The sequence below is a fragment of the Leopardus geoffroyi genome, chromosome B1, assembly GCF_018350155.1.
Source record: "Leopardus geoffroyi isolate Oge1 chromosome B1, O.geoffroyi_Oge1_pat1.0, whole genome shotgun sequence".
NCBI classification, from domain to species: domain Eukaryota; kingdom Metazoa; phylum Chordata; class Mammalia; order Carnivora; family Felidae; genus Leopardus; species Leopardus geoffroyi.
Window position 1 is genome coordinate 142,081,017 of NC_059327.1, and position 24,697 is coordinate 142,105,713.

At 36.4% G+C, this 24,697-nt stretch overlaps 1 protein-coding gene across 3 annotated transcripts in view; it reads right to left on the bottom strand.

The window, feature by feature from the left end:
* MRPL1 (mitochondrial ribosomal protein L1) overlaps positions 1-24,697 on the bottom strand; it is a 97,883-nt gene that overhangs the window by 42,962 nt on the left and 30,224 nt on the right. For all 3 annotated transcript variants that reach the window (XM_045473648.1, XM_045473649.1, XM_045473647.1), the window contains exons 5-6: positions 23,661-23,732; positions 20,863-20,974 (exon numbers count right to left, since the gene is read on the bottom strand). In XM_045473648.1, the coding sequence (XP_045329604.1) occupies positions 20,863-20,974; positions 23,661-23,732 (184 nt within the window). The remainder of the gene's footprint in view (positions 1-20,862; positions 20,975-23,660; positions 23,733-24,697) is intronic.

Sequence of the window (24,697 nt, forward strand, 5' to 3'; positions counted from 1 at the left end):
TGTTTTAAACCATTAAATTTGTGATAATATTGTTGCACAGTAATAACCAATAGATAAGTATATGCAAGGATGATACTTATCATACTTTAAAAACATTATGGACAGGGGCACGTGGGTGGCTCAGTCAGTTGAGCATCCAACTTTGGCTCAGGTCATGATCTCTTTGTGAATTTGAGCCCCGCATCGGGCTCTGTGCTGACAACTCAGAGCCTGGAGCCTGCTTCAGATCCTGTGTCTCCCTCTCTCTCTGCCCCTCCCCCACTTATGCTTTGTCTCTCTCTCTCTCTCTCTCTCTCTCAAAAATAAAAAAAAAATTAAAGTTAAAAAAAATTCTAAAAAAAATTAAGGACAAATTAAAATCTGTAAGATTTTTTATGATAAAAAACTAACAGCAAAGTCTTGAAATCTTCTAAGAACTTTTTACTTACTGGTGCACCTAAGTGGCTCCTCTCTCCTTTCTCTCTCTCCTCTCTCTCTGTCTCTCCCCAACTTGGGTTTTCTCTCTCTCTCAAAATAAATAAACTTAAAAAAAAAAGATGGGAGATTTTATACCAAGTTTGTAAGCTGACAACAATGATTTAGGAAAGTGTCTAAGAAAACTGACAATGTAGCAGAGAGAAAGGAGAAGGGAATCCAGTGCACAAATGAAGAGGGTTGGCCTCTGGTATGAAGATAGACTCTTCATTTATAGTGACAGGAAGGAAGGTGCTGTGGTCATAGATTCAGGGTAGTCAAAATAACTCTTGAGCTCTCACTATGTGTAAGGCACTACTCTTAAGAAAGAAATGTAAGTAGAGATACAGATGATTTAACCAGGTACCTGTTTTTTTGTACACCACTATTAGCATCTTGCTGTTTATATTACACTAGTGGTCATATGGTTTAGTACTAGTTACATCAGAATGTTATATTAAAAAAGTAGCATTTTATACTAGTTTTTCCATCTGCCCGTCCCTTTTCTATCAATTACAATTAGATTGTAAGTTCCTTGTGGATAACTGCTTTCATTCACAGTGAAGTGTTCCTGAACAACTCCCCAGATGATCCTTGGAAGTTATATATGCTGAAGATATACTGTGCTCTCTATAGAATGAGATCTTCATGTTGACTTATCATGGGGAGAATTTTTGGAGACATATATGATTGGTGTGTTTTTTGGTAGTCACACATTTCTCATAATATTTATTGTTCTTAAAATAATTCATATTTTCTATGTAGAAAATTGAAAATTTTTCAAGTTACCGTGTCATGAAACATAAAAAACATGTATTTTTATATATTAAATTTGAGTTAAATGTTAATGACTAAACAGTAGGAAGGTGGAGTTTATTTTTGAAGTCTTCAGTGTGACCCTTTGAATATTCTTAATTTTTAACTGGATTTCATTTTTCTCCTTTCTACATCCAGTTCTTTGTCTTTCTACCATAATGGAGGACAAAGTGACATTAGAATCCAATAAATTTAGTTTCAATTCTTAGCTCTTTTTTCATGTCAGCTTCGGTAGCCATTTGAGTAATAATGAGCTGCCTCTAGACTGTGATTATTATTTCTACTGATAAATCTTGAGATTTTCCTAGTTCCTTTCCCTTTTTTATGGTAAAGCAGGTTAAGTGAATTTCACATGAAAGTAGGTAAAAAGTGTGGGGTCCTGGGTAAGAGTCTACCTTCGTTTTTTGGGGCTAGAGTAAAACCTTATTTAGGAGGCGATCCAACATGGCGGAAAAGTAGGGGGACCCAAAGTTCCCTCATCCCTCAAACACAGCAGTATTGAGGCCAAAGGACTTTGAATTCCAAAGTCCAAGCTGCAGAGTGACAAAGATGTTTCCAGGGACCCATGGGGAGAACCTGGCAGGCCATAGGTGCAAGATTGCAAACTGGGAGAGATAAAAAGGGCAACTTAGGCACAGATAGGAGGGATCCCCTTCTGTGGAGACACAAAGGGATAAGAGAGGATGAGGAAGCATAGGACTGTATCTGGACAAGAGAAAAACAACAGACCAGGACACACAAGGATCCAGTCTCTAATTGCAGGGCTTTCTCCGCACCAGGGCCGGCTGCCATGTTCAGGCACCTGAGGAGGAGGTGAGTCAGCTCTGGGCTCGGTAACTAGTTCAGAGGCACAGTCCACAGTGGGAGAAAGCAATACACTCCCTGGAGTGCTGTGGGAAGAAGGCATATGACCTTTGAAAGGACAATGACTGCCTGTGCCCGCCAACCAGAGGCCATATATCGGGGCACAGAGCAGCACTTCCCTGGAACTGGGGTGCACAGAGCGGGGCCTTTTAAGACAGCGGGGTTTAAATCCCAGCCAAGCGCCAGGGAGGCAAGAGAGTCAGTGGAGCAGGACAAACCATGTGCCCAGCACTGTGAGGCAGCATAGAAGCGGCTCTTTCCCAGGACTGGGGCTCACAGGGCAGGATCCTTTAAGACATCAAGGTTTAAATTCCAGCCAAGTGCCAGGGAGGTGCAGGATTAGCGGAATGGGACAAACTGCCTCATTCACACCAGTGGCACTGTGAGGATGGCCTGTACAGAGTGATTTGGGACACCAGGTCTGTGGCGGTGAGACTGGGGTGTCGTCATTTCTCACCCCATCACCAACAAGGTGGAGCTTCAGGGAACAGACAGCGGGCCCACAGGACCGGCCTACACCAAACCACACCCCTCTGTGCCTGATAACTGCATATGTAGTGGAGCAGAACTGACACTGACAAACCAGACAGCCCCTTCTCCAGACCTACAAGGGTAGACACATGAGGGTAGTAGCAGACCTATCTAATGAAACTTGGCAGGCCAGAAAGGAATGGCAGGAAATTATCAATGTGCTGAATAGTAAAAATGTACTGAATCGTTTATCCAGCAAACCTGTCATCCAGATAGAGGAGAGATAAAGGTTTTCCCAGACAAACAAAAACTGAAGGAGTTCATCACCACTAAACCAGCCCTACAACAGATCCTAAGGGGGAATCTGTGAGTGGAATGTTGCAAAGATCACAAAGGACCAGAGACATCACTACAAGCATGAAACCTACAGATCACACAGTGACTCTAAATTCATACCTTTCAATAATAACACTGAATTTAAATGGATTAAGTGCTCCAATCAAAAGACATAGGGTGTCAGAATGGATAAAAAAAAAAACAAGACCCATCTATTTGCTGTCTACAAGAGACCCATTTTAGACGTGAGGACACCTTCAGATTGAAAGTGAGGGGATGGAGAACTATCTATCATGCTACTGGAAGTCAAAAGAAAGCTGGAGTAGCCATACTTACATCAGACACACTAGATTTTACACTGAAGGTTGTAAGAAGAGACGAAGAAGGAAATTATATCATAATTACAGGGTCTATTCACCAAGAAGAGCTAACAATTATAAATGTTTATGCACCGAATTCAGGGATACCCAAATATATAAAACAATTAATCACAAACATAAGCAATCTTATTGTAAGAATGTGGTAACTGCAGGGGACTTTAATATTCCACTTACAACAATGGACAGATCATCTAGACAGAAAAATCAATAAAGAAACAACAGCTCTAAATGATACACTGGACCAGATGGACTTGACAAATATATTTAGAACTTTTCATCCTAAAGCAGCAGAATACACATTCTTCTTGAGCTCACATGGAGCATTCTCCAAGACAGATCACATACTGGGTCACAAAATAGCCCTCAATAAATATAAAAGAACTGAGATCATACCATGCACACTTTCAGATCAAAATGCTATAAAACTTGAAATCAACCACAGGAAAAAGTTTGGAAAACCTCCAAATGCATGGAGGTTAAAGAACATCCTACTAAAGAATAAATGGGTCAACCAGGCAATTAAAGAAGAAATTTAAAAATATATGGAAACAAATGAAAATGAAAACACAACAATCCAAAGCCTTTGGGATGCAGCAAAGACAGTCCTAAGAGGAAAATACACTGCAATCCAAGCCTATCTCAAGAAACAAGAAAAATCCCAAATATAAAGTCTAACAGCACACCTAAAGGAACTAGAAGCAGAACAGCAAAGAAACCCCAAGGCCAGCAGAGGAAGAAAAATAATAAAGATCAGAGCACAAATAAACAATATAGAATGCAAAAACACAGAACAGATCAATGAAACTAAGAGCTGTTTTTTAAAAAAAATAAACAAAATTGATAAACCCCTAGCCAGACTTCTCAAAAAGAAAAAGAAAAGAGAGAAGACCCAAACAGATAAAATCATGAATGAAAATGGAATTATTACAACCAATCCCTCAGAAATACAAGCAATTATCAGTGAATACTATGAAAAATTATATGCCAACAAAATGGACAACCTGGAAGAAACGGACAAATCCCTAAACTCCCACACACTTCCAAAACTCAAACGGGAAGAAATAGAAAATTTGAATAGACCCATAACTAGTGAAGAAATTGAATCAGTTATCAAAAATCACCCAACAAATAAGAATCCTTGGCCAGATGGTTTCCCAAGGGAATTCTACCAGACATTTAAAGCAGAGTTAATACCTATTATTCTCAAGCTGTTCCAAAAAATAGAAATGGAAGGAAAACTTCTGGACTCATTCTATGAAGCCAGCACTACCTTGATTCCCAAACCAGACAGAGGCCCCTCAAAAAAGGAGACTTAAAGGCCAATATCCCTAGTGAACATGGATGTAAAAATTCTCAACAAGATATTAGCAAATCGAAATCAACAGCATATAAAAAGAATTATTCACCATGACCAAGTGGGATTCATTCCTAGGCTACAGGGCTGGTTCAATATTTACAAATCAATGTGATACATCACATTAGTAAAAGAAAGGATAAGAACAATATGATCCTCTCAATGGATGCAGAAAAAGCATTTGACAAAATACAGCATCCTTTCTTAATAAAAACCCTCAAGAAAGTTGGGATAGAAGGAACATAACTAAACATCATAAAAGCCATATATGAAAAGCCCACAGCTAATATCATCCTCAATGGGGAAAGACTGAGAGCTTTCCCCCTGAGATCAGGAATACGACAGGGATGTCCACTCACACTACTGTTGTTTAACATAGTGTTGGAAGTCCTAGCATCAGACAACAAAATGAAATTAAAGGTATCAAAATGGGCAAAGAAGTCAAACTTTCAGTTTTCACGGACGACATGATACTCTACATATAAAACCTGAAAGACTCCACCAAAAGGCTGCTAGAACTGATACGTGAATTCAGCAATGTCACAGGGTAAAAAATCAATGTACAGAAATGGGTTGCATTTCTATACACCAATAAGAAGGAACAGAAAGAGAAATCAAGAAACTGATCCCATTTACAATTGCACCAAGAACCATAAAATACCTAGGAATAAACCTAACCAAAGATGTAAAAGTTCTCTATGCTGAAAACTATAGAAAACTTATGAAGAAAATTGAAGAAGACACAAAGAAATGGAAAAACATTCCATGCTCACGGATTGGAAGAAGAAATATTGTTAAAATGTCAATACTACCCAAAGCTATCTACACATTCAATGCAATACCAATCAAAATTGCACCAGCATTCTTCCTGAAGGTAGAACAAACAATCCTAAAATTTGTATGGAACCACAAAAGACCCCGAATAGCCAAAGTAATACTGAAGAAGAAAACCAATGCAGGAGGCATCACAATCCCAGACTTTAGCCTCTACTACAAAGCTGTAATCATCAAGACAGTGTGGTATTGGCACAAAAACAGACACACAGACCAAAGGAATAGAATAGAGAATCCAGAATTGGACCCACAAATGTATGGCCAACTAATCTTTGACAAAGCAGGAAAGAGTATCCAATGGAAAAAAGACAGTCTCTTAAGCAAATGGTGCTGGGAGAAATGAAGAGCAACATGCAGAAGAATGAAACTAGACTGCTTTCTTACACCATACTCAAAATGGATGAAAAACCTGAATGTGAGACAGGAAACCATCAAAACCCTAGAGGAGAAAGCAGCCAACAACCTCTTTGACCTCAGCCGCAGCAATTTCTTACTTGACACATCTCCAAAGGCAAGAAAATTAAAAGCAAAAATGAACTATTGGGACCTCATCAAGATAAAAAGCTTCTGCACAGCAAAGGAAACCATCAACAAAACTAAAAGGCAACCGACAGATTGGGAAAAGATATTTCCAAATGATGTATCAGATAAAGGGTTGGTATCCAAAATCTATAAAGAACTTACCAAACTCAACACCCGAAAAACAAATGATCCAGTGAAGAAATGGGCAGAAGACATGAATACACACTTTTCCAAAGAAGACATCCAGATGGCCAACAGACACATGAAAAGATGCTCAATGTCATTCATCATCAGGGAAATACAAATCCATGTCACACTAAGATACCACCTCACACCAGTCAGAGTGGCTAACATCAATAACTCAGGAAACAACAGATGCTGGCCAGGATGTAGAGAAACGGGAACCACTTGCACTTTGGTGGGAATGCAAACTGGTACAGCCGCTCTGGAAAACAGTGTGGAAGATCCTCAAAAAATTAAAAATAGAACTACCCTATGACCCAGCAATAGCACTACTAGGAATTTATCCAAGGGATTCATAGGTGCACATTTACCCCAATGTTTACAGCAGCACTTTCAACAAGTCAAATTATGGAAAGAGCTTAAATGTCCGTCAACTGATGAATGGATAAAGAAGATGTGGTTTATATATACAATGGAATACTACTTAGCAATGAGAAAGAATGAAATCATGCCATTTGTAGCAACATGGATGGAACTGGAAGGCATTATGCTGAGTGAAATCAGTCAGTCAGAGAAGGATAGATATCATGTTTTCACTCATATGTGGGTCTTGAGAAACTTAACAGAAAACCATGAGGGAAGGGAAGGGGAAAAAAAAATTGGTTACAAACAGAGAGGTAGGGAGGCAAACCATAAGAGACTCTTAAATACAGAAGACAATTTGAGGATTGTTGCGGGGGGGGGGGGTTGGGAGGGAGGGGATGAGGAGAGGTGATGGGCATTGAGAAGGGCACTTGTTGGGATGAGCACTGGGTGTTATAGGTAAGCAATGAACCATGGGAATCTACCCCAAAAACCAAGAGCCCACTTTACACACTGTATATTAGCCAATTTGACAATCAATTATATTTAAAAAACAAAAACAGAAAGAAAATAGATAAAAAGTTCTTATTTTAATTTTTTTAACACGTATTTATCTTTGAGAGACAGAGAGATAGAGCATGAGCAGGGGAGGGGCAGAGAGGGAGACAAAGAATGTGAAGCAAGCTCCAGGCTCTTAGCTGTCAGCACAGACACGGGGCTTGAACCCACGGACCATGAGATCATGACCTGAGCCAAAGTCACACACTTAACCGACTGAGCCACCCAGGTACCCCTGTTCTTTTTGTTTTGAAGTTTATTTATTTCTGAGAGAAAGAGAACGAGCATCAGCGGGGGAGGGGGGGACAGAGACAGAGGGAAACACACAATCTGAAGCATGCTCCAGGCTCCACACACTGTCAGCACAGAGCCCAATGCAGGGCTAGAATTCATGAACTGTGAGATCATTACCTGAGTCAAAGTAAGATGTTCAAGTGACTGAGCCACCAAGGCACCCCTAAGATGTCCCATCTTAAAATAAAACAAGTCTCCAACTTCATAGTACCTTCCAGCAACCATTCAATGCTTCCCTTAAGATTATAGTTTTCCTAATAATCCAGTGAAGAAATGAGCAAAAGGCATGAATAGACACTTTTCCAAAAAGATATCTACATGGCTAACAGACACATGAAGAAATGCTCAACATCACTCATCATCAGGGAAATACAAATCAAAACCACAATGAGATACCACCTCACACTAGTCAGACTGGCTAAAATTAACAACTCAGGCAACCACAGATGTTGGCAAGAATGCGGACAAAGAGGAACCCTTTTGCACTGCTGGTGGGAATATAAACTGGTACAGCCACTCTGGGAAACAGTATGGAGGTTCCTCAAAAAATTAAAAATAGAACTACCGTATGACCCAGCAATTGCACTACTAGGTATTTATCCAAAGGATGCAGGTGTGCTGTTTCGAAGGGACACATGCGCCCCAATGATTATAGCAGCACTATCAACAATAGCCAAAGTATGGAAAGAGCCCAAATGTCCATCGACAAACAAACGGACAAAGATGTGGCATATACATATACACAATGGAGTATTACTTGGCAATCAGAAAGAATGAAAACTTGCCATTTGCAACAACGTGGATATAACTAGAGTGTGTTATGCTAAATGAAATTAGTCAGGCAAAGACAAATACCATATGACTTCACTCATATGTGGAATTTAAGATACAAAACAGACTAACATAAGGGATGGGAAGCAAAAATAATATAAAAACAAGGAGGAAGACAAAACATAAGAGATTCTTCAATATAGGGAACAAACTGAGCACTGGAAGGGTTGTGAGAGGTGGGATGAGCTAAATGGGCAAGGGGCATTAAGGAGGACACTTGTTAGGATGAGCACTGGGTGTTATATGTAGGGGATGAATCACCAGATTCTAGTCCTTAAATCATTATCGCACTATATGTTAACTAACTTGGATATAAATTAAAACAAAAAAAGTATAACTTTTCAAAACAGCTGTCTCTCCTTTCTCTATTTCCTCTCCTATTTTCTCTTAAACCTACATCAATCAAGTTATCATCCACTGAAAATAGTACCATCAAGGTCACCAATGATCTTCACAATGACAAATCCAATTATCATTTCTCAGTGCTCCTCTGACTTGACCTGTCAAGAGCATTTCACAGTATATCTCTACTTTTCCTAAAATACTCTGACTTGTTGTCTGAAACATACTCTCACTGGCTATTCCACTCAATATTGCTAGCCGAGCCACCACCCTCACCTAGGTGATATACAAAGATTAGGGCTCAGGGCTCAGTCATTTGACTTCTCTTTCTATTCAATCACATGTGGCTTTAAAGACCATTTATCCTCTGATAACTGCCAAACTTATATATCCAGACGCAACTTTTCTCATGATCTCCAATCACCTACTCGATATCTCTATCTAAATGTAGGTAGGTAATTCGTAAGGAGTACAAAAGGACAAATGTTTGCTGAAGGAATGAACAAAGGGGCTCCTGGGTGGCTCAGTCAGTTAAGCGTATGACTTTGGCTCCGTCATGATCTCACGGCTCATGGATGCAAGCCCCATGTCAGGCTCTGTGCTGACAGTTCAGAGCCTAGAGCCTGCTTTGGATTCTGTGTCTCCCTCTCTCTCTGCCCCTCCCCCATTCATGCTCTGTCTCTGTCTCTCAAAAACGAATAATTTTTTTTAAAAGTTAAAAAAAAATGAACAAATTAATGACTTCATAATTTTGAGTCTGATATCATAGTGATGTTTAATGATGAATGTGAAAGAATACAGCTTGAGAAGAAAACAGAAATAGTTCTGCGTTAAAACATACTGAAGTGAAGGTTCTGACAGAATATTGAAAACATATAGTGTACAGTTAGAATCAGAAACCAGAACAGAGTGATAGATTGAGGGTAATGATGCAGATTTTAGTTTTTAGGCCAATTCCATCCCAAAACAAATAAAATCTTCTTCCTTTGACCTTACATATTCCTTTTTCTATATCTTTATCTTCTACCAAAGCTTGTTAATGTTAATTTGCATTTACCCAATGACCAAGATGTTGAGCATCATCTCAAATGAATGGCCATTTGAAGATCTTATTTTATAAGCTGCCTGTTCAGTTCTTTTGTCCCTTTTTGAAAAGGTGGGTTGATATTCTTCTTACTGAGTTATAAGAATTCTCTGTATATTCTGAATATAAATCCTTTGTCTGATATATGCATGGCAAATATTTTACCCTCATCTGTGGCTTTTTGTTTTCTTAGTGGTGTCTTTTCATGAGCAAAGTTTTTAATTTTTATAGTCCAATTTAGCAATTTCTTCTTCTGTGGCTTATGCTTTTTGTGCCCTAAGAAATCTTTGCCTAATCCAAGACCATAAAAATTTTCTTCTAGAAATTTTTCTTCTAGAATTTCATGGCTTTAGCCCTTACAATTAGATCTGTGTCCATTTTTAATTAATTTTTGTGTTTGATGTGAGGAAAAGGGTATCTAGTATTTCAGAAACATTCATTGAAAACTATTCTGTCCCCATATAACCTTGGTACCTTTACCAAAAATCAGTTCTCCCTTAGGCTTGGGTCTATTTTTTTTTAACTCTCAATATTTGATCTATCCTTATGCCATACCACACTTTCCTGATTACAGCAGCACTAAAAGGCAGTGCAAGTAATGCAAGTCCTCCAATTCTGTTCTTCCTTTTTAAAATCATTTTTTATTCCAAGTCCTTTGTATTTCCACTTACATATTAGAAAAAGTTTGTCAATTTCCAAAAAAAAGAAATAAAAAAGTTTTTTAAGCTTCCTGGGAGCTTGATTAGGACTGCACTAAATTTATAGAAAATCTAGGGAAAATTCCCTCTTAACAGTATCATCCTTCAAATCCATGGCAATGCCATGTCCCTTTCCTGATACTTTCAGCAACATTTAGCAGTTTTCTGTGAGAAGGGCTTGTACATCTTTTGCTAAATTTATTCCTAAGTATTTTATTTGACTTTTTTATGCTCTTATGAAAGGAGCTCTTTTATAAATTTCACTTTGACTAGCTATTGCTAATATTGAAATACAGTTGACTTTGTGTATTTATCTTATATACTGTAACCTCAACTAAATTCATTTAGTATTCACTCACTTAAGATCATAACTTCTGGGCATAAAGACAGTTTTATTTCCTCCTTTCCCATATGTAGGCCCTTTATTTCACTGACCTTCAGTACAATGTTGAACATAAGTGATGAGAATAGAAATCTTTACCATTCCTGATTTTAGGTAGAAAGCATTCAGTCTTAAAATGATCGCATCACTAAGAATGATATGAGCTGTTCGTTTTTCATAGATGTGCTTTTTCAAGTTGAAGTTCATATCTATTCCTAATATTCTGAATTCTTAGCATGAATGGCTGTTAGATTTTGTTAAATGTTTTCCTTGCATTTACTGAGATGATCTTAAGGTCTATGTCTTTTATTAGCATGATATATATTGATGTTCAAGTGCTAAACCAACTTTGTAATCCTAGTATAAACCTTATTAATTAATATTCACTAACCTTTATAGACATTCATACATACATACATAATACTGGACTCAATTTGCTAATATTTTGTTAAGAATTTGTGCTTCTGGGGCACCTGGATGGCTCAGTTGGTTAAGCATCCAACTCTTGATTTCAGCTCAGGTCAGATCTCACAGTCGGGGATCAAGCCCTGCATCAGGTTCCATGTTGAATGTGGAGCCTGCTTGGTCTCTCTCCCTCCCTCTCCCTCTTTCTCTCTAAAATAAATAAATGAATAAATAAATAAATAAATACGTTTAAAAAAAAAAGAATTTGTGCTTCTATGCTCATGAGAGATATTGGTCTGTAGTTTTCTTTTCTTGTGATGTCCTTGTCTACTTTTGATATCAGGGTAATGCTGAGCTCATTAGAGTTGGTTAAGTGTTCCTTCCCCACTATTTTCTTAAAAAGGTTGTGAAGGATTGGTGTTATTTTTGCATTAAATGTTGGACAGAATTCACTGGTAAGAAGTCATGTGACCCTGAACTTTTCACTGTGGGAAGCTGTAAATTACTACATGAATTTTTTTAGTTGATATAGATCTATGTAGCTTTTCTATTATCTTCTCAACACTTTGGTGATTTGGGTCTTACAAAGAATTTGCCCATTTCATTGGCATAAGGTTGTTTGTTCCTAACAGTCCTTGTCTTAAAAGTCTATTTTGTCTGGTATTAATATAGTCAATCAAAGTCACTAACGCTTAACTGTTTTCACGGTATATTTTTACCTGTCATTTTACTTTCAGTCTATGTGTATGTTTGAATATAGTGTGTCTCCTGTACACACCATATAACTGAATTGTTTCTTCTTTGTTTTATAATCTCTGCCTTTTGGTTGGAGTGTTCATTCACCCTGTTTCCAATTAACAAAACTATAGGTATGGCTGGATTTGGGTCTTTATTTTGATGTGTTTTCTATTTCTCTCATCTCATATGTTCCTCTATTCTTCCTGTACTGCTTTTCCTTCTTTAAGCAAAAATATTTTAGTGTAAGTTTTTAATTTTGTATTCCTCTACTTAGTTTTAATCTTCTCTCTTTGTGTATGTTTTTTACTTGCTACAGGTATTACAATGTGCACATCTATCTACCACAACCTACTTTATCTTAATAGTGACTTCCAGGAAAACAGAATAAATTTGTGCCAACCTATCTTCATCTTCCCTCTGTGACCTGATATTATGATCATGCTCAAACCTGTTTCACCTCCTGTATATTTCATAATATACACTGGCCTAGTCAAGACAGAAATTAGGGAATCATTATAGATTCCTCTCTCTCCTTTACCCCCTGCATCTAATCAGTAATTCCTGTTGACTCTACCTCCTCAATATCTCACAACAGCCTTCCTCTTCTCCGTCTTCATTGCCACTGCTCAGATTCTGTCCTTACTCATCTTGTACTTAGCCTACTGCATTAGCCTCCTACTGGTCTCTGTTCTTTGAGTTTCATCATTTTCCCATTCCCACATTATCACTTACACAGCTTCTACATATAGTCATTCTTATATGCAAATCTTAGACTATTCTTCTGAACAATATTTTTCAATGGCTCCCAACTGCAAAAACGATAAAATCTAATCTCCACAGTACATCACACAAAGCCTTCCAAGATCTGGCCCACTGCCTATCACTGTCTAACCCCACTGACCACCGCTATCTGATAAAACATTATGTACCAAATGACAGAAAGGTATTTATAATTTCCTGAACACAACTGAATTTCTCATTCTTCTGTGCATTAGTACAAGCCATTTTCTCTACCTGGAATGTCCTCCAGGTAGAAAATACTTATTCATGCTTAACCTCTCAATTTAACTGCTATCTTCCTTATATAATTTGATTCTACAAAGTAGTCCCTCACTTCTCTCAGCACTTTGGAGACTGTGCTCTAGTACACTTTCTGCATTTTAGTGCAGCAGTTTGTTCTCGTCTCTCTCACCTCTCAATTTTTATCTCCTTCAAAATGGGAACTATCTTTTTGCTTTCAACCCTCAGTACTAAGTGCACTGCGTGGCACATAGTAGGTACTCAATTATTATGTGCTTATTCAATAAATGAGCTATGAAGGTAGAAATGATTTATGAAGGCATGAAAAATAATGAATACCCCCTAAGTAATTACAGAGAAAAAACAGCTACCTTAGGAACTGTAGGGAGCCAATTATTGAGGTTCATTTATATTATGTACTTCTCACGGGGCCTGTGCTAAACTTGCATACATTATAACAAAAACACTACAGAAAGATATTATCATGAAACCCATTATGCAGATGAACAGAGGCACAAAAATGTTAGGTAAACTGGTTCAAGGTCACAGCAAGTGATAAATCCAAGACTGAGAGAAGTTTATGTTAACCACTATCCTATTCTGCTTTTCAGTATAGCCCAATGTTAAATCTTCACTGCTGTTTCTAGGGCTCTGCTACCCCTTATTGCTATGTAATTGCTCTCCTCTTTTTTCATTTTCTCTTTTCTTTGTACTTTTATGTTCTTTACTTCCCTCTTTTTTCTTTCTTCTTTTCCCTTTCTCTTCCTCTAATTCTATCAATTTCCATAATGACATAATCAGAACTAAACTATATGATCAGATATTTTACCCTAATATTCTCTTTTCTTCCTCAAGAACATTATAGGGAAGAAGCAAGTAGAATAAAAGAAGACAGGGAGGACAAAGAAGGAATAGCTAGTGAGAAAGGAGGCAAGTTAAGATTGTACAGTATAAAAGAAAGTTTCAAGAAGCAAAAAAATAAAAACAGATCTGTGAATGTGGCAAAAGAAAGAATGATGATTATTACTGGCAGCAACATTTTAGCTGAATCACTGAAATCAATATTACACTGTATGTTAACTAAAATTTATATAATAAAAAATAAATAGTGAGACCTAAAACCATTAAACTCCCAGAAGAAAACATAGGCAGTAATCTCTTTGACATCAATCTTTGCCACATTTTTCTAGATATTTCTCCTCAGGCAAGGGAAACAAAGAAAAATAATCTAAGGGAACCACCCCCAAAAATAATAACCTTTTGCACAGTGAAGAAAATCATCAACAAAACAAAAAGGCAACCTAATGAATAGGAGAAGATATTTGCAAATGATGTAACTGCTGGTGGGTTAACATACAAAATCTATAAAGATCTTATACAACTGAACACCAGAAAAACGACCCAATTAAAAAATGGGCAGAGGGGGTGCCTGGGTAGCTCAGTCAATTGAGCGCCAGACTCTTGATTTCGGCTCAGATCATGATCTCACAATTTGTGGGTTCGAGTCCCGCATCGGGTTCTGCACTGACAATGCAGAGCCTACCTGGGATTCTCTCTCTCCCTCCCTCTGCCCTTCCCCCTCTTGCTCTCTCTGTCACTCTCTTAAAATAAATACTTTAAAAAAGTAAATAAGAATAAAACTAAATTTTTAAAAAATGGGCAGAGGACCTGAGTAGACATTTTCCCAAAGAAGACATGCAGAAGGCCAAAAGATACATGAAAAGATGCTCAACATCACTAATTATAGGGAAATGCAAATCAATACCACAATGAGATATCACCTTAAACCATAAGAATGGCTAGAATCAAAAACACAGGAAATAACAAGTGCTGGGGAGGATGTGGTGAAAAAAGAACCTTTGTGCACCGTTCATAGGAATGTGAATTGGTGCAGCCCCTGTGGAAAACAGTATGGGGGTTCCTCAAAAAAACTAAAGATACAAATACCATACAATTCAGTAATTCCACTGCTGGGTATTTACCCAAAGAAAATGAAAATGCTAATTTAAAGAAATATATATGGACTTCTATGTTTATTGCCGCGTTATTTACAATAGCCAAGATATAGAAGCAACCCAAGTGTCCACCAATAGATGAATGGATAAAGAAGGTGTGGTATATAGATACAATGGAATGTTACTCAGCCATAAAAAATTATGAGATCTTGCCATTTGTGACAACATGGATGGACTAAGGGGGTATTATGCTAAGTGAAATAAGTCAAATAAAGAAAGGCAAATACCATATGATTTCATTTGTATGTGTAATCTAAAAAAACAAAACAAACAAAAAAGCAGAAACAACCCATAAATACAGAGAACAATATGGTGGTTGCCAGAGGGGAGGAGGGAGATGGGTAAAGGGGGGAGTGGGAGGTACAGGCTTCCAGGTGTGGAATGAGTAAGTCATAAGGATGAAAGGCACAGCATAGAGAATACAGTCAATGATACTGTAACAGAAAAAACAAAACAAAACTAAAAATGCTACTAACAGTGATGCTCTAAAAAATATAAAAACCTGTAATAATTAAAAATCCAGTGATAATGGGAAGTGGGAGGTAATAGTTTCTATAGGATAGTCATGGAAGGCCTCTCTATTTAGGTGATATTTGAATGAGAAAGTGAGCCAGGCAAATAAGCAAAGAGCATTATAGACAGATGGGCCAGTAAGTAGTCCAAAGACCAGAGAAGAGAGAACATTCAGTGTGTGTGAGGAAGGGCAAGGAGGCTAGAGTAAAGTAAATGAAAGAAAGAGTAATAGAATCAGCTGTAATATATCCAGAATTCACCTATAATTATAATTATTCCTAATCATCACTGGAGTCTTTCATACATAAATAGTTTTTAAAGTAATACATGAGGGTTTGGGAAATTCTGAAAAATTTCAAATTCATTACTGTGCAAAAATTTTCTATGTCTTAGCATTTTTTAAAATATAACCAAAGAGTTCTAAGTGTTTTGACAATGCAAGCAATATTCTTAAGTACAGCATGTCACTCAATGAGTTAAAAATACTTCACATTAGGTTTCAATATATTTACATCCACTATTCTCAAATATGATGCAACACCAACTTCCATACAGAGAGCAGTGTCCTACTCAGTAATATGTGAATACTCTTTGGACAAGTCTGCTGCAACATTCTTTTGTCAAGACTCCAACTGGAGCATTGATGTTCAATTCTAAGAGCAATGTGTTAAGAGGAACACACATTAGTGAGTCCAATTTCCTAATCATGTCCCTTTTCCATCTACCTGCCAATAAGTTAGCATGGTTTAAAAGAACTCAACTATTTCCAATCCTCTCTCCCCCTCTCTCTGCCCCTCCCTCCTCCAGTCATGTGAGCTCAGTCTCTCAAAAATAAATTTTTAAAAAATTAAAAAAAAAACTCAACTATTTCCATATATGCCATAATACCCCCAATGCATTAATATGTGTAATAAAAAACTAATTCCATTAAGTCAAGATATTTTTCATACTCATATTTTTTTGTTTAGTAAGTGCTAAAAAATTGGTTAGCAATAAAAAATTTATAATATCAACAAAACAGATCTTTATTAGAGATGAAAGAATTTCAGAGGACACTTACATTGGGGGGGAGTAAGCTAGTTGACAAGCAAACTGAAACCCAATTTCTTCAAGAAATTTAAAAAGCAAGTTTTAGATGTCTTTTTTTTTAATAAAAAAGAAATAATACTAGGAATAAAAGCCAAATATGCATTTGAAAAACAGAGAACTTGCCTACAGTTACGTAAGCAATTAAAATAAAATGAATAAAAATGCAGCATTAAACATGCTGCAAAATGTGCACACTCAATCCAGCCAAGACAGTTACACCCACTCCCATTAGTAAAACAAAATGTAAGACAAAATGGGAAACTAATGAGCTCAGCTGCAGGGGCTTGTTTGTTTGTTTTTTAATTTCATCCATTTGCTCAAAACATAGTTTCTATTTTACCCTAAAGTCTTTTGTTGGATATAAGGGGAATCAAATGTTCCTAAACAAAAATAGGAATAAGCTCTGAAAATGCATAATACAAGCCTCATTTGTTCTAATGCACATCTGGTGTATTCTGTCTTAACACCTTTGACAGGTTAATCATTTGTCTTCATGTTTAAAGAACACAAGTGCTTTGCCAGTGCTGTTAAACAGATCCTGAGGGGGGCAGGGGGAAAAGAAAATGTTAGAGAAAGGTCTATTTTTTCAAGATGCTTTGTTTAAGTAAGTGGCAGTGGGGCTACATATCTAGAAAACTTGAGCGTGGTATACAGAAGCTATAACTCATTATGAAAGTAGGAAATAAAGTCAATTAATAAAAATAAACATTTTATAATGTTTTTATTTATTTTTGAGAGAGAGAGAGACAGAGCGTGAATGGGGGAGGGGCAGAGAAAGAGGGAGACAGAATCTGAAGCAGGCTCTAGGCTCTGAGCTATCAGTACAGAGCCCAGCGCAGGGCTCGGACCCACAAACCACAAGATCGTGACCTGAGCCAAAGTGGGGTGCTTTAACCGACTAAGCCCACTCAGGTGCCCAAAAATAAACATTAGGGACACTTTTCTTATTTGAAATAAAGAAGGTATTTGAAAACCTTCCAGGCTACAAAACAAGAGTCTCAAGCTTTGTGATGCAAATGGTAATATAAAAACTCAAGGCTAAAGAATAAAGAAAATAGGGGCCAAAAGGATTATTCAGAAAATGGATAAAGTAGCAAAGGTGACAAAATTAATTTCTGTGAAAAATCAGTTCACTGCCCAAAGCAAGGAGATGGCTGGATACTGATATATTTGGTATCCAGTTTCAGTTTGAATTGACTATATTTAGTATGTTTGGTTTTAGTGAGCTTGAATTTAATTAGAAACTACAAAAAATATGAGAAATATTTTCATCCAATTCAACTATGATTCTGGTTTAAATTTTAAAATAACATTCAGTTTCAAGTCTTACTTAGGAAAGAACAGAAGTCTGATTCCATGACAACAAACACTACTGTAATGGATATCCCTAATAAAAACAACCAAATTCAGTCCGATATCTAACAAGGATGTGTTATTCAATGCAAGTTAACAAACATAAACAAACAAAACTCTAGGACAAGAAAAGAATTGGACAGTCCACTTGAATTTGCTTAAAGTACTGAACATGATCTATAATTCAGGTGTTAGTGGTTCATGTATGATGACTTTTAGAATTTTTTTTTTAGCTCAACTTGAGTTGAAATTTGAATACAGTCTACTAAAACAATTTTAAAATGTTTGTTCTGTTTACACTATAAAATTTTATCCAAACTTCAGCACACCTAAAACGAACCATGTCAGAAAATGAACTCAATTTTCTTCCCAAAACTATTGTTTCCATTAATATCAACTTAGAAGATCCCAAGGCTTCAACATTTCACCATTTGACTCCTCCCTTTCTCCCCCTCAAACTGCTCATTCCTAACTATTAGCACAAAGACCTAGTGTCTTTGACATTTATCTCCTTACTCCAGTCTCATTATGAAGACTTTAAAGATTACCTTTATTAGTCTCTGGCAATTGTGCCTAAACTTGTCTCCCAACTTCTAGTTTTGATTCATGCCAATACATCTTACAAACTCTTGTTAGATTATTAAAGCTCTAAGGAACTCCCCATGTTAAAAACTTCTAAGGGATTCTTGCTAAATACAGAATAAAAGTCCAAGCTTATTAGGATCTTATTCAAGATCCTTCTCAGGGCTCCTGGCTGGCTCAGTCAAAACAGCGTGCGACTACTCTTGACCTTAGGGTCGTGAGTTTGAGCCTCATGTTTGGTGTAGGGATTACTGAAAACTCTAAAATAAAAAAAGATCCTTCTCCATATGGTATCAGTCTTCCTTTCCAATATAATTTCCCATTATTCTCTTTCATTTCAATGTATGGGTACTATTCACTATAAGCCAAAGAGAATTAACTGGCTTTTCATGTACATGGCCTATATAATATCTGACTTACTTCAACGTATATGACTAATAGATTCTTTTTATTTAAAATAATATTCCCCTCGGGGTGCCTGCGTGGCTCAGTCGGTTAAGTGTCCGACTTTGGCTCAGGTCATGATCTTGCTGTTTGTGAGTTCAAGCCCCGCATAGGTTTCTGTGCTGACAGCACAGAGCCTGGAGCCTGCTTTGGATTCTGTGTTTCCCTCTCTCTCTACTCCTCCCCGCTCACGGTCTGTCTCTCTCTCTTTCTCTCAAAAATAAATAAACAATTGGGAATGCAAGCTGGTACAGCCACTCTGGAAAATAGTATGGAGGTTCCTCAAAAAACTAAAAATACAACTACTCTATGACCCAGCAATTGCACTAATAGGCATTTATCCACGGGATACTGCTGTTTCGAAGGGACACATGCATCCCCATGTTTACAGCAGCACTATCAACAATAGCCAAAGTATGGAAAGAGCCCAAATGTCCATCGATGGATGTATGGATAAAGAAGATGTGGTATATATATACAATGGAGTATTACTCAGCAATCAAAAAGAATGAAATCTTGCCATTTGCAACTACGTGGATGGAACTGGAGGGTATTATGCTAAGTGAAATTAGTCAGTCAGAGAAAGACAAATATCATATGACTTCACTCATATGAGGACTTTAAGAGACAAAACAGATGAACATAAGGGAAGGGAAACAAAAATAATATAAAAACAGGGAGGGGGACAAAACATAAGAGACTCATAAATACAGAGAACAAATAGAGGGTTACTGGAAGGGGTATGGGAGGGGGGATGGGCTAAATGGGTCAGAGGCATTAAGGAATCTACTCCTGAAATCATTGTTGCACTATATGCTAACTAATTTGGATGTAAATTTTAAAAAATAAAATTAAAAAAAAAACTCATAAGAACCATGAATAAATAAATAAATAAATATTTTAAAAAATTAAATAATATTCCCCTTAATCTACTCATCCAATTATTCAAGGTACAGTTTTTTGTTTATTTAAGTAGGCACCATGTCCAAGGTGGGGCCCGATTCACAAGCCCGAGATCAAGAATCCCACATACTTTACCAACAGAGCCAGCCAGGCGCCTCTCAAGTCACAGGGTTTTTTGTTTTTTGTTTTTGTTTTTCAAGTTTATTTATTTTGAGAGAGAGAGAGAGAGAGAGCACAAGTGGGAAAGGGGCAGACAGAGAGTGAGAGAGAACTCCAAGCAGGCTCCACACTATCAGTGCAGAGCCCGATGTGGGGCTTGAACTCACGAACTGCGAGATCATGACCAGAGCTGAGATCAAGAGTTGGACACTTAATTGACTCAGCTACCCAGACACCCCTCAAGTTACAGTTTAAATGTTACCTCCTTCAGCATGTCTTCTCTGATTTCCCTACTCCTGTATAAATTTCTCCTGTACTGAACACCTATGGCACCTTGCGAATTTTTCATACAATACTTCATGATATGGCTATCTATGTAGCAACATTACCTCCTAAGAGGGAAATATTCATGAGGGGAAAGTTCTTTAAGGGAAATATCTGCACAGTCATGCACAAAGTAAGCATTTATATATATACATATATACGTGTACATATATATGTATATATATATAAATGGAGAAAGAGAGAGAATGCTGAAATAAATAAGCATACATATTACATTGATAAAGAGGTATAAAATAGTATAATGAGAACATACCCAGGGGGTAATATGTGCCACTAATTTCAAACTTGAATATGGCCTAAATTTAAAGAACTGGTATTATAAAGTAACTAGGTTTTCAAATTATTAGATTACCGATATTAATGCCAAAGGAAAAAAAAGAATCAAATCTACATGTTCTTATATAACACGAAATTCAAACACCAGAACGTATTATTAATTCTATGTATATATTAGGAATTTTGTTTTATAACTAAACATACATATTAGAAAGTTATTGACAGCATAAAATAACAAAAAGAATTCTCCCTTACTTCTAGTTAGTTTTGGAAATCTTTTTTTCAGTTTCTTCTTTAATGGATTAAGCTCAGGCATTATTTCTGGAACAGCTACATAAAAGTCTGATTGAATTTCATCATCCAAAATCTGAAATTCAGGGGAAAAAGATAACCTTAAATTATATGAAAAGCTTTATCCTTCTAAAAATAAAAGTATAATGTAGTAATTTCCCTTATACTTTCCCTTAGAAAGCAGACATTAAGCAAAATTCTTTTCTTCAAACACAAAGATCCTACAGACACATTTACCAATTATGAAAAACATGAGAACCAAAACATTTTCTGATGTTCTTTTAAAAACAGCCACATCCTTTAAAAGAAAAAGAAAAAGAAAGAAAGAAAGAAAGAAAGAAAGAAAGAAAGAAAGAAAGAAAGAAAGGTTTCTAAACATTACTGTTTCCATGGGGTTATGTTAGGCAAAAGTGTAATAAAGTAGAAGACAGGACTAATGTGTACATGGCGCACACAATCCTACAAAGTTGAATTCGTATGTCCATTAAAACTAAAGAAACAATGTTGAAAATTTTGCAATATATCACATGTAAAATTAATACCACTCAAATAACCACTAGCAACCAAATCACTAGCAACCACACTGCTTTCCTAAATTTAGAGCATCAAAAAAACTAATCTATAATTATTTTCACAAAGAACTGAAACTAAAATTCTATTTGCCTCCAATAACTAAAAATAAAAGAGGAGTAGGATGGTTGAAAACAAATTCACTTATAACTTATTTATCCATATTGTAATTCATTTTAATAGCAAAAAGAATAATACTTAATTTTTAAAAGACAGTTTTAATTAATTCAGGCAAACATCCAAATTAATTAGTAGACTACTACAATTAGTTGATTACAAAATGAAGCAACTTTTTAGAATAATACTGCCTAGACAATAAATATTTTACCAATGATTCTTTTTCCATATAATATTTTACCACAATATGTCATTCCACGACTTGGTTTGGGGTTATACAGTAAACCCTAAAATCTTGAACCATGGCAAAATTAAGCAGATTCTGGCATTTTATCTTCCTATTACTATTCTTATTTTTACAAATTCTTTACTCTCTAAATAACTTACTATGGTCCCCTTAACAATAATATTTGCATTAAACAAGCACTTACCACATTTGCCAAGCATTCTGCTAAATATGTCACATGATTTAGTTCATCTAGTCTTTACAATAACGCTAAAAGGCCAGTACTAATATTGACCACACATCCCAGATCAGGAAACAGAGGGCTCAGGGAGGATTAGTCAGTCTATGCAGTCATCAAGAGCAGACCCAGATTTTAAGCACATGTAATGTGGTTCCAGAATCCAGGGCTCTCATTCATAGAAATATGAAAGCAGAGGCAATTTTGAAATGTCAAAGAACTGCATATGAAATCTCTACTCTAAGACCTTCCATACTGGAAACTAAGCTCTACTCTCTAATTCCAAAGAATTTCTGATATTGTTTATTTTTTAAAAATTAAGAGAATGTTAAAATTTTATTAAGTTAAAGTTTATGATGCATCAGAAAGAACTGGGTACCACCCTCTGACTTTGACTCAGATTATAAAAACATAATCTCTTTGTATTTTCCATTAGTGCTACTCCCAAAAATCATTCTGGAGACTCTTCCTTAAAAATCCAGAATCCTAGGGGTGCCTGGGTGGCTCAGTCAGTTGAGCGTCTGACTTCCGCTCAGATCGAGATCTCATGGTTCGAGCCTCACATCAGACTCTAGGCTAAGAGCTCAGAGCCTGGAGCCTGCTTCAGATTCTGTCTCTCTCTCTCTCTGCCCCTACCTTGCTCACACTCTCATTCTCTCTCTCTCTCTCTCTCTCTCTCAAAAATAAAACATTGAAAACAAAAAAAAAATTTTTTTAAAATCCAGAATCCCTACCACTTTTAGAGTACTGTTGGGGCGGGGAAAAAAACAAACTACAAGGACATCCCAAAGGAAAGGCCCAGTTCAAACTTTCCTGAAATCAAAATCTGGATATGGAACAAAGATAAGTTTTCAAATCATTTTCTCCTGTTCTAAAACCAAAAAATGTTAAATGATTAAATTTAGAAGATTTTAGAAACTGTTAAGGAAAATCGCTTGTATTTTCAGAAATAACTCCCAAAATTCAATAGACACGCCTCTTCTTCTCACCTCTTAAAAAAAAAAAAAAAAAAAAAAAACAACAAAAAAAACCCAAGTTGTTCTGGTTTCAAGCCTGCTCCACAAATGCTTTACTTTCTCCAGGCAGGCTACAGAGCCACTTGCTGTCTGGTGCTGAGCCTATGCCACTCTGAAGCGGTTGAGGAGTACAAGTCAAGAGTAATGAGAAGTATCACATTACTACAGAGGTCAGATACTATTCCTTGTGATCTGTAAATTTAATCACACTTTTCACTCTAAGAAGGCAAAACAAATATCTGATCTTCAAATCATGAATAATTTAAATTTCATTTTAAATCTTGCATTCAAAATCACAGAGTCATAGTACCCTTTCCAGTCTACCCACAAAACTCTCACAAACATACAGGAAGCAAGGAAAAAAAAAATCACAATATAAATCAAGCATAATTAATATCAGACTGTCTGAATAGTTTTTTCTTAGCTTGATTATGAGACTCAAGAGTAAGAAAATTTTTCACTGCTTTACAAAGCTTTACTAACCATTTATCAAAAGATATAAGCACACTGGTTCTGTTCCACATGCAATAAATCAATGGATGGCAAAGATAACAGAACAATTTCTATAACTAATGAACATGAAACAACACTGTACCTTCTGAATCAGACTAGTTCCTCCGGCAAATGCAGCTCCATTTTCTTCTGCTATTTTAATCTCTGATGCATTCTATCAAAATACAATAGTTTGAACATCAATCTTAAATAAATTCAGTCTGCTTTCAAGTATTTTGTCAGAAAAAATATCAAATTTCGAAGTAAAAATTATGGCTTTTACTCTTAATTAAAAATGTATCAACTGTGTATTAGTTGCATCAGAAATATTATATCTGGAACAAGTTTACTTTGTAGGTGATTAAGGTGTTTCTTGACTATGACATGATGAAATACGTTGAAATGACACATTAGGAACCTACCAAGCCCAATCTAACTCTCCAATGCCTTCAATACATCATATTTCAAAAATAAAAGATTAAAATACATTTAGTTTTGCTAATTTAAATGGAGACATCAAACCAATATAGAAGAGGAAAAATTACGTTAAAAATGATAGTATCAAAACTATATTGTACACATAAAACTAATATAACACTGTATGTTAACTAACTGGAATTAAAATAAAAACTTAAAAAAATTTAGCCAGTTGTCTGAAAATCCAGAAGAAAAATATACAGTATTAGTTATTTTCTTTCTGTATGTTCCATTTATGTCATTTGGTTTCACTTTGAAAATATATCACTCCCTTAAGTTACTCAAGTTTTGTAGCATTCCAACAGCTCTTGGCTCCACTTTGCTGGAAAGAAGTTAAAGAATCTCTTCCTTGAAAGTAAGGCACATACAGAATAATCAAAACACTCTACAAGACAAATTCATAAATACATTACAAATAAATGTTTATAATACAAGATTGACAAAGAGCCATATGACTATTTGTTACAAGCTCGACTTTCCTGTCTTTCCAGACTAGATATTTTTAAAAGTGTGGTCTCTTGGGATGCCTGGGTGTCTCAGTTGGTTAAGCGTTCGACTTCGGCTCAGGTCATGATCTCATGGTTTGTGAGTTTGAGCCCCACATAGGGCTCTGTGCTGACAGCTTGGAGCCTACAGCCTGTTTCAGATTGTGTCTCCCTCTCT